At 48.7% G+C, this 10835-nt stretch overlaps 1 protein-coding gene across 2 annotated transcripts in view; it reads left to right on the top strand.

Moving 5' to 3' along the window:
- The first annotated feature begins 1529 nt into the window (after positions 1–1529).
- The window catches only part of Tubgcp3 (tubulin gamma complex component 3), a 57204-nt gene continuing 47898 nt past the window's right edge, over positions 1530–10835 (top strand). The window contains exons 1-2 of one of the 2 annotated variants that reach the window (XM_021239303.2): positions 1530–1707; positions 10234–10341. In XM_021239303.2, coding sequence (XP_021094962.2) covers positions 1632–1707; positions 10234–10341 — 184 coding nt within the window. In that variant the 5' untranslated portion in view covers positions 1530–1631. The remainder of the gene's footprint in view (positions 1708–10233; positions 10342–10835) is intronic. The other variant, XM_004858536.3, reaches the window with a different exon arrangement.

Below are 10835 nucleotides of genomic sequence, written 5' to 3'. Positions count from 1 at the left end.
AACGGCTGGGTCTAAGCATGCCGCTGTAAAAGCTGAGTGTCTGCCTTCCCCTTGAGTTTCATTTCTCTTCACCTTTTCTCTCTTCTTTTTGCATTATTTGAATCCTTTGGAATTCTATTTTAACTTACTGGCAATGAGAACAGCCATTCTGTCTGTCCCGGAAATCAAGGGAAGGCCAGTTGCTGTGGACAGAGGGGCAGTGCAAGCTCTGCTTATTGGTTTGGGTGAATTTGGACCTCACATTTTACCCAAATGTCTCGGTCAAGCCTGAGTCCCCCTTCCTCCCAGTTAATGGCCCAGCCTAAGATAAGCTAGTACTGCATGCTCAGTTGGCTTCATTCCCTCCCTACCCATGGTCCAGCTGTGGTTGGGTCTTATCTCAGACCACTGCAGGGCAACAATGAGAGACTTTCAGGGCTGCCGTAGGAGCTCCCTGGCTCTGGGATTGCACCTGGAGATAGAAACCGCCCTGGCCAGGTGCACACACCTGGATCTACTGAATCCTCCAGTCTCTCCATCAGCCAGGGCTTTGTACCTACAGACCCCTCTGGGGCTCGGCGGGCCAGGGACTACCACTGTGTCCTTCAAGACAGTCGTCGGGACAGTCGTCAACACATGAGCTTTGCATGTGAGCAAGCAGAGGGGTCACTGCTCCTGCCAACGACTGAACGAGGGCCCAGTGGGCCAAGCAGAAACCACAGCGGACGTGGCAGGGACAGCTGTGATTGTGGGTGATGGAAGCAGTGCGCGGCGCACTCCGAGTTCAGCTGAGAAGGGCACCAGGGAAGAGCTGGCGTTGGCCGTGGTAGCCAAGTTCCGGACTTTCCGAGGGGGCAGCACTCACGGTGAAGGCGGCACCAAGGAGAGGGCTGAGGCAGGGACCCTGCCGCGGGGCAGGCTCGGCTACTCTTCACAGATAGAGGCAGTGCCACGCTGACAACGTGGACTGTCCCCTGCTCCCTGCCGCCCGCATCCTGAGCTGAGTCCTGCATGTCGAAGTCACGTGTGTGCCTGCCCCGGCCTTCGGTGTCTCTGTGGCCCTTGCTCACCCCGGTCCTGCAGGTGGCTCCGGGAGGGCGCCCACCGTGCACATGCACGTGACAGTAGGCACGGTCGCTGCCTACTCAGGCCTCTCTGCTGCTCTGTGCACTTGACTGCCCATGGCTCCGATGACGTCATGATTACCTGAGGCACAGGGTTCGAGGCTGGAGAGTTTGGGCTACTAATCTCTGCTCACCGGAGTGCACCGCTGCAGCAGCAGGTGTCCCCTGTACCACTGTCACAAACCTTAACCCCCTTGCGCTTTGATGACAGATTCGTCATCAAAACTGAACCCAACCGGTGCCACCTAAAAACTGCCTCCAGACTATAGGTTGTTTCCCAGAACCCTCCGCGGCATCAATCCGCGCAGCCCACCCGGTACCCTTCTGGCGTCCCCCAGGAACTCTTTTGGCGCGCCAGCAGCGGCGGGGACCTGCGGCGGGGCCGGACACTGAGATCGCGCATGCGTGAGGAGCGGGGCCTTGTGGGAAGCGCGCGCTTTCGCGGCTTCCGCGAACATGGCGGCGCCGTAGCCCGGGCGCAGGAGCAGCGGACGCGGGCAGCAGGCCGTGTGCAAGCTCGGGGCGACGATGGCGACCCCCGACCAGAAGTCGCCCAACGTTCTGCTGCAGAACCTGTGCTGCCGGATCCTGGGCAGGAGCGAAGGTACGCGCGTCCGGAGGTCGTTCCCGCGGGCGGCGCGGGGCTCGGAGGCTGTGGGGACTCAGGGCGGGGGCCGGGCCGGCGGCCGGGCCGGCTGTGTCGCTGCGTCTGGCTCACCAGGCCCGCCCGAGGGAGTCCGAGGCTGCTCGCTCGGGAGGTCGCGGCTTCGCCACACCAGCAGGCGCGGGCGAGCCGCGGGGCCGCGGCCTGCTCAGCGGGGACCGCGCGCGGTGCAGTGATCCGGGACAGCACTCGCTGACCACTGTCACCTGCCGCCTCTTCAGCCACAGAGGAGGGTTTGATCTGATTGCTACAAGATTATTCCCGGACCGCAGCCCTGGGCTAAGCGCTGACGTTCTGTAGCTGCAGCGCTGGAGCGGTGCAGAACGTCATCTGTTATTTATTTGGTTCTGAACGCTCAGAGGGAATTTTCTGGTAACTGAACGACTGAATTACACCTTAAGTCCCCAAACGTGGGAAATAAATTATGTAGTTTTTGAGAGAAGACTTTAAACAAAGTTACATGTAAAGTACTGAGAATAGGCTTTAACCTTTAATTATTTATGATAACTGATGTATGTAATTTATTGGCTGTTTCGAGATAACCTTGGGGCACAGGATGAATTAGTTTGTGTCACTCCTAGGTGCTGCCTTTGCTACACTTTGCGATATTTCCCTGTTACTGTATTCATCCAAGAAATCTTTGAGGCACCCCTTCCTGCCCCTTTATGCAGGGTGCTGATAGTGCAGAGATACACAGATCTTGTTTCTGTCACAGACCTTCCATCATAAGGGAGGAGAGGTGACAAGCGCATTGGTGATAAGTACTGTCCTGGAAAAGTAGGGTGCAGGGGAAGAGAGGGAACCCGTGAGGGAAAGAAGTCTCTCAGATGTTAAGCATCGACCTGGAAGGGGAGAGGAAGGGCCTTTACAGCACCTGGGAGGCCGGGGAGGAACAGCATGGGGACCCGGGTGGGTGTCAGTGCAGCTGCTCTCTTCTGTTTTGTCACTAGCACCGGGAGTTACCTTTCTGGTTTCATTTCTAGCAGAAATGTGATGACAAGATTGCTGATTTACTCGGTTGAACATTAGTTCTTTTTCCCTTATACCAGTGGTTCCAAATTTCCTTTTTCCTCTCGGGATAGACCACACATTCATACATTCCCATTGTCATAACTGGGTTCTGAAGTCATTCATCATGAACTAGAGTGATGAGTCTGAACTTTAAAGGATTTTTTTTACATTGATAAAAGTTTCACCCCTTTCAGGAGATTAAAATACTTTTCAACAAAATTCTGTCTCCTCCTGTGGTCTCATTTAGAATTGTGTCTGCGTTACTAATCAGTGGTCTCTCACTGAGACCTAAGGAGATCCACTCTGAATAAAGTATTTAATAAATTTTATTATAGATAATGTTCTCTTGATTATGTTTTGGATAGCTAGAGCTGCCAAACATTGTGATTCAAATTACGCTATTTACTGAAAAATCTCTATTACTTAGTGCTTACCTTGGTTTGTTTTTATTCTACATTAGTGATCAGAGGAGCAATATTAATTACTGCATTTACAATATTTGACTTAAAAATTTTTATTAGTGGGCGTTTTGTTAATTTCACAGACTTTTATTAATTACCATTTTCTAATGACATGTTATGGACAGTTGGCTTTATGTTTTTGCAATATGTACCTGTTTTAATACTGTGAAATCAAAGCAGATTGCAAACTTGTTACTTTGTGAATTTCACATGAATCAGAATTTTGCAAGATTTCCCTTTTTTTCAAAAATAGTCATACATTTATTTCAAGGGACTTTCATAAGCAAAGTGCCTGGGTACTTTATAAAGTTAGTGTAACCATCACTTCCTACCTGTGTTAGGCAGCTTTGTGTTACTGTAACAAATACCTGAGATAATACCTGAGATAAGCTTGCAAAGCGAAAACTATTCCAGCTCACAGGTTTAGGGCTATACAGCCTGTGATCAGGTGGCCCCATTGCTGTATGCCCACGTGAGGTGGCACATCTGGGTGTCAGTGCATGGTGGAGCAAACTTCTGTCATGGCCAGGAAGCAAGAGAGAAAGTGGCAGAGACAGGAGTCCTGTTCCTTTGAGGGCATGCTCCCATGACCTCCAACTGGGCTGCAGCTCTTAGAGGTTCCATCGCCCAGGTTTCCTTCCTGGGGTCAAAGCCTTTGACATTTGGGCCTCTTGAGGACATTCAGAGTCCAAACTGTGGTGCCACCTTTTCCAGCATATATGATGTATGATTCTGCTTGAACACATTGCAAGCCAGTGATAGGAGCAGCCTGTCTCCCTGCCCCTCTGCTGCTTAGAGCACACTTACTGATATCTCTAGATAGTCATTATTCCTGCCAGTGAGCTGCTGTCAGAGCGTTTCAGCTCTTTCAGAGGCAGCACTTTTCAGAGCACTGTAATCTTTCTAACTATGAGATAGAGAAGGAGCAAGAGGAGTTCATACTAGAGAAGCGCTTCAGCATATATGTTTAGGATGACTGTGGCACACAACACATGAAAGCCAGGCGGCTGCCCTGGCCAATGAGACTGCCAGGAGCGTGTGTCCAGGCACAAGGACACAGGTAGGGGAGGTGTCATGATGGGTCACTGTCACAGACAGGGTTGCTGCTGCTTGTGTGAGCTTTTGATGTTTGTGCTGACCAGGTACAAACTGTTCTTGTCATTCTGTGAACAATACAGTGTGACAACTCTTCATAGAACATGTGCGTTGTGTTAGGTATTATACATAAACTAGAGGTGATTTGAAGGATATAAATAATGATAAAATTATAAAGGGAGTTAATATTTAAGAATTGTCATGGTTTATGTTTCTAGTGTGTAACTGTGGCTAGGTGTAACCTACATAAACACTCTTGGGGGGCCGCAGGCTGGAGATTATAAAGAAGCTCTGGGACCAAATGTTTGATGTTTTGTTTGGTAGCATTGAGTTTCAGCCCCCTGTGCCTTGGCACCACCTGTGACCTACACTACAAGAACCTAGTGACAGTGATGTGTTTGGAAAAGAAGCTGGTAGCTAGGCAGACAACTCTATGGAATCCAGTGGCACATCTTTTCACATTGAGCTCCCTGAATGGAGTACTTCCTCAGTGAACATTGCAGCCCTGTCTTCAGGGATTCTGATCCTGCAGGTTGGGGGAGCCTGGTGTCTTGGTTATGTCCGTGTTGCTGGGACAAAATACCAGACACCCACAAGTTAAAGGAGGAAGGCTTTATGTTGGCCTATAGTTTGTAGAGGATTAAATCCATAGTCGGCTAACTCCAAGGCAGGGTGGTTTGACAGAGGGTGTGGCAGAGGAGAAACAGTCCATGGCAGGGAAGGCAGGAGGCAGCAGCAGTGAGCCTTCTTTACCCTCTCTCCCTTTATATTCCATCCAGGCTACAAGCCTGTTGGTGGTGCCACCCACACCCAGGGTGGGGCTTCTGTCTTCCGTAAATCCACTCAGCCCCACACAGAACTACACTAAACCAGTCAGTGGGCTGATTCATTTGTCAAACATCCTTAATCCGGCGTCACACACCCATGACCCAGCCACTTCCAAAAGGCCTACCTATAAGCACACGAGGCTTTGAGGGGACATGTAGATACAAGCCATGACACCTGGTGCCTGAAACTTGGAGAGGCATGGGGCGCTGCTTGCGTTTGTGTCCTGGGTCCTGGTTGAGGGGTGCTGGCTTTGGTGCTCCTTTCTCACTGCACTGGCCTGGGAATCTGTTGTGGATCTTGGCCATGGTGACAGGTGTGCAGTGATCATCAGTTTTAGTTTTCATTTCTCTGATGGTTTTGGACATCTTTATGTCTCTTCTTTTTTTGTCATTTAAATATCTTTCTGATATATTTGTTTACAGTGTACTTTTTTCTTTTTTGAGAGGGGCTTTTGGTGTGGAGCCCGGGGTTGCCTAACCATGTGATCCTCTTGCCTCAGCCTCCCAGATGTTGGGATGGCAGGCGTGTACCACCATGCCTGGCTCACTTACCCTTTTATCAGATTGCTTTTTCCTTCCCCTTACCGAGTGTCGAGTGTTCTTTGTGTGTCTGGGTGCAGGCCCTTTGTTGGATGTAGTTTGTGAGACAGGGTCTCGCTCATGCTCGGGCTGGCCTTTTGAACTTGTGGCGATGGTCCTGCCTCACCCTTCCGAGGGCTGGGATTACAGGCATGGCCCCCATGCCTGGCTTGTTGGATATGTGTTTTGCAAGTACTTTTTCCTCAGTATTTTCATTCCTGTAACTGTTCTTTGCAGAGTAAAACTTTGTAGTCTTGTTGAAGTCTAGTTTATCAATTTAAAAAAAAAAAGGTATCTCCTTTGGCTGTTGTTGTTTTCCAAAGGGACCTTAATCTTGCTCCTCTGTTTGGCCCATCTGAATTAATTTTCATACATGGTGTGTGTTATAAGTTGAGGGTTATTTTTGAGTTTACCAAGAAGCCTTTTCTTTTTCACATTTAAGTTTCTGTGTTCTTATTCTGAAGATTAAAGATGTTAAAACAGCTTTAAAAAACATTGATGGGCCAAGCAGGGTGGCACTCACCTGTAATCCCAGCTGCTTGGGAGACTGAGGCAGGAGGATTGCCTGTGCAGTTTAGACCCTGTCTCAGGGTAAAAATAAGTAACTCGAAGGGCTGGGAATATAGCTTAGTGTGAAGGCCCTGGGTTCAGTTCTCAGTACCTAAAAAAAAATTGGTAGCATGGAATTGTAAGGTTGGAGCAGGGTATGGTGGCGAATGCCTGTGATCCCAGCACTCGAGAGGCTGAGGCAGGAGGATTGCCATGTGTTCAAAGCCAGCCTGAACTACATGGCAAGACTTTGTCTCAAAAAAACAAACAGAAAACATGCAAATAGAATTATAAAGTTGGCCCTGGCATCAGTAAAATTTTTAAACAGCGTTTTATTTTTCTGTGGTTTAAAACTAACAAAGCAGCTGCGCACACCGCTCTCAAGGCCTGCCCACCCTCTGGCTGTTTCATAGCACCGCCCATTGCCAGGGTGCGGTGTGCATGTCGCTGAGTCTCCAGTGGGCGCTGACTTCCCTGAGCTCCACGCGTCTTACTCTTCGCTTGCTGCCCAGTGCCCACGCGCTGGTCCCATGTCCAGTGAGTGTGAGGCCGCTGCTTTCCTTCCGCAAACTTCCTAGGTGGCTCTGGACTCTGGGCCTCTCAGCCTTCTCTGTGTGACCTTGACAGGTTTGAAGATGACGTCTCGGTTCAGCTTTGTCTGTCCTCCTCCTGACTGGACAGGGTGTTCTTAGCACCCTGTCAGGGTCTGTGGCTCCTGGTGTGACCGTGCTGCTGGGCGCTCTGTGCTCCTGCTCCAGTTTCCTTGCACTGGTTTCCGGCCAGTGGGGCCAGCGGGGCCAGCAGGGCCAGTGTCCCTTCTTTAGTGTTTGAATTTTCACCTCTTTTCTGGTTAATCGGCTTGAGGTTTATCAATCCTTTTATTTTCAAGGACCCACCCAGCTTTGGATTTCTTTGCTTTTTCTCCTCTCTGTTTGTTTTAATTTCGTTGCTTTTTGTTCTTATTTCCTAATGCACACTGAGTTTAGTTTTTTTGTAGATTTTATTGTGTAAAATAGTTATTGATTTGAAATCTGTTTTCTTTTTAGTAAAAGTATTTTATGCTGTAAATTTCCCGCTAAGTGCTGTGTTACCTACCCTACATCTGTTGATGTATTTTTATTCAAGTAAAAAAATTTCCCTTGAGTCTTTCTCTTTGGCCCACATATTGTCTGTTGGTTTTGCTCCAAATACTGGGAGATCCTTCAGGACTGTTCTTATTGATTTCTACTTTAGTTAGTATTAGACAGCATACTCTCAGTATTGAGTTATTTTGTATTGGAGAAGCTTGTTTGTGAGCCCAGCTCCCCGGAATTGGGCTGAGCACCGTGAAGGACGCGGCTCTCTCTGGAGAGGTCCTCTGCACACCCAGGCAGGCCCTTGGGAAGCTGAGCTGCACGCGAGCACGTCACGAGGGAGGCTGTCTTCCTGGAGAGCTGGCCTTGTCACCGCTGGCCCCAGCAGGTCCCTTAGTCCTGACAGCATGCGCCTCATCTGTCTTCCCCTCTGAGGGCTCCTGGTGGCAGTGTGTGGAGGGCCTCAGCTCGCCCTTCTGTGCCACACTGCCCCTCGCTGTCTGTGGTGGCAGTGTGCTTCTGGTGTCCTGGGGTGCCGGCCAGTGTTGCTGTGTTTCGTCACTGGCTGTGCCTGTGGGTGGACAGCACACTGCAGGGTTGTGGAGAGGGCGCAGCATGTGGCCCGAGGGTCCGGTCACGTCTTCGCCCTGTGCTTTGAGTTTGGCTGGGGTGTGGGAGCCCGACGCGCCCTGCCTGAGAGGTGGAGGCCAGAGCCCTGCGGGGTCTCGGGGGTGGAGTCACCCCTGCTTTCCTCCTCAGTCTCCCGGCTTCCATCTCCCAGGCATTTCAGTCTCCTTTAACCAAGAGTTTCCCTTTTCTGTCCAGTTTCTTTTCCTTTACGCTTATTTTAAAAATCGCCTTGTTCTCAGCTTGGCGTTTGGAAGAGAGGAAGCAAACACCATCTCTGGCCTGTGTGGGGCCGCGCGAACCGTTTGTCCGACTGTTCTTGGCAGGTCCTAACCGTGGGCCTGGAGCCGTTCAGAGGCTTTTTTCCTTTTTGAGAATTTTCCCCCGTTTGCGATGCACATTACATTTATTTTGGGGCATTGGTAGATATATGTATCGTGTCTTCATCATTGTTGAGCCCCCTCTGCCTCCCTCCCCACCCCTTCCCTGTCTCCAAAAAGTCTTCCTGTTGCCTCTCATCTGCCCTTTATTTTGCTTTTTATTTATATTTTATTTTAATTATTTATTTATTTTATTTATTTATATTTTGGCTTCTCATATAAGAGAAACCTTCAATGTCTGATTTTTTCACTTAACATTATAGCCTCAAGATCCATCAATTTTCCTACAAATTACCAGGATTTATCCTTCTTTATGGCTGACTAGTACTCCATTGTGTACATGTACCACAGTGTCTTTATTTGGCCGTCTGTTGAGGGCATCTCGGCCATTTCCATGATTTAGCTGTTGTGAATTGCACTGCTGTAAACACGGGTGTGCACGGATCACTGTCATGTGCAGGCTTCAGCTCTTTTGGGAAGACACTCAGGAAAGGTGTAGCTGGACCCAGTGGCATTTTTAATTTTTTTGAGGCATCGCCATGCTGATTTCCACAGTGATGTCCTACTTTACATTCTCACCAGCAGTGTAGCTGACCCCTCCTTCCCCACTTCTTGCTAGCATTTGTTGTCTTTTGTGAGTCCTGGATGCTGGCCATTCTTGCTTTGATTTGCATTTCCCAAATGCCCGGAGATGCATTGGACATTTGTATTTCTTCTTTTGAAAAGTGTCTGTTTATTTCAGTTGCTCATTTTTTTTTTTTTCAATTGCTCATTTTTTGATAGAGGTCTTTTGGTTTTTGGGTTGGTATTTTTTTTTTTTTTTTTTGGTACTGGGGGATCGAACTTGGGTCCTTGTGCTTGTGAGGCAGGCGCCGGAACTACTGAGCTAAATCCCTGGCAAATTTTTTTGAGTTAGGTATTCTGGGTATCAGTCCTCTCTCAGAGGAGCTGCTGGCAAAATTGTTTCTCCATTCTGAGGGTCGTCTCTTCAATCTGTTGATTGTTTCCCTTGCTGTGCAGAAGCTTTTAAATGTATTATAATCCCCCTTTTTGATTCTTGGAATTATTTCTTGTGCAGTTGGAGCTCTGTTCAGCGAGTCCTGGCCTATGTCAGTGTCTTTAAGTGTTTTGCCTGTTTTGTCTTTCAGCAGATCCAGTGTTTCTGTTTTTATATTGAGGTCTTTGATGCATTTTGATTTGGTTTTAGCACAGGGTGAGCGATATGGGTGTAGACTCATTTTTCTGTACATGGTTATCCGTTTTCCCGGCAGCATTTGTTAAAGAGGTTGTCTGTTCCCGTGTTTGTTTCAGCCCCTTTGGCGAGACTCACGCTGAAGATGCATGAGGCTGTCTGTATTCTGTTCCGCCTTTTGGTCTGCATGCCTGTTTTTGTCCTGGTTATGGCAACTTTGTGGTGTAGCCTGGAACCTGGATTGTGCTGCATCTTGCTTTGCTCTTTTGGCTCAGGATTGCTTTGGCTGCTCAGAGGCTTTCTCGACGGGTCCTTCTTCCCCTGTTCCATGTCTGGACCCTGACTTTTCCTGTTCTTTGTCCATCAGTGATTATCAATCCAGTTTCTTTTCTGTCTCCTAGGTTTTTCTGACCATTGGCCTGTTGCTGTCTCTCTCCTGTGTTTTATAGAACTCTAGTTTTACCTCTTCACTCATTCATTTCATTATGATTTCTCAGTAGCTTTTCTGTCTCAGTTAAGGCTTGGGGAAGGTGGGAGGTAGACTTTCCAACCAATCCATTCCCTGGGACTGTGAGCCCTGGTTGGAGGAGCCTCACCTGCTCGGTAATGATGTGCGTCCTTTTGTTTACCTTTCAGCTTGGTAGTAACATGTGTCCTTTTATCTGCTTTCAGCTGGCGTAGCCCAACAGTTCCAGTTTGCTGTACGAGTCATTGGCAGCAACTTTGCCCCTACTGTTGAAAGAGATGAGTTCCTAGTAGCTGAAAAGATCAAGAAAGAACGTATGTATTTTTCTTAAATATTCCTTGTTGGAGCATGAAACTTGTCAGCAATATATATGTGCAAGTTCATGTGTTTGTATGTGTGCAGTTCCCAAGCATATTTAGAGTATAGGTACTATTAAAGATAAGGACAACTCAGTTCTCAGAGTTAAGACTAAGAGTGTAAGCAGAGTACTGTTGTAGCAGTACACCTGGGCTCTAGGTGTGGAAGACAAAAGGCTTGCTGTGGCTTCCCCTTTCTGTGCTTTGCAGCATTAGTGTTACATCCTTTTGAGCAGACAGCACAGTGCACCATCTTGGTCTTGGCGAATGGGTCATTGCTTTTCTTCATGGTCTCTGCCTGGATTTTCGTGCTGTAGGCCATGCCAGCTTTAGTCCAAGGGGTACGTGGGCTTCCTGAGTGCGTGTACAGCCAAGAGGGAGGCCGTGTGAATGGTGAGCCGTCTGCAAGGTGGGGCCGCCTGCTCCACTCTGGAGGTGGGAAGCGTGGCCCT

The sequence above is a fragment of the Heterocephalus glaber genome, unplaced genomic scaffold (genome assembly GCF_053883595.1).
Source record: "Heterocephalus glaber isolate CG9 unplaced genomic scaffold, H.glaber_assembly_v1.0 deba00001579, whole genome shotgun sequence".
Lineage (NCBI taxonomy): Eukaryota > Metazoa > Chordata > Mammalia > Rodentia > Bathyergidae > Heterocephalus > Heterocephalus glaber.
Note: the sequence above shows the minus strand (reverse complement) of the source record. Positions and strands in the feature narration are given on the sequence as shown.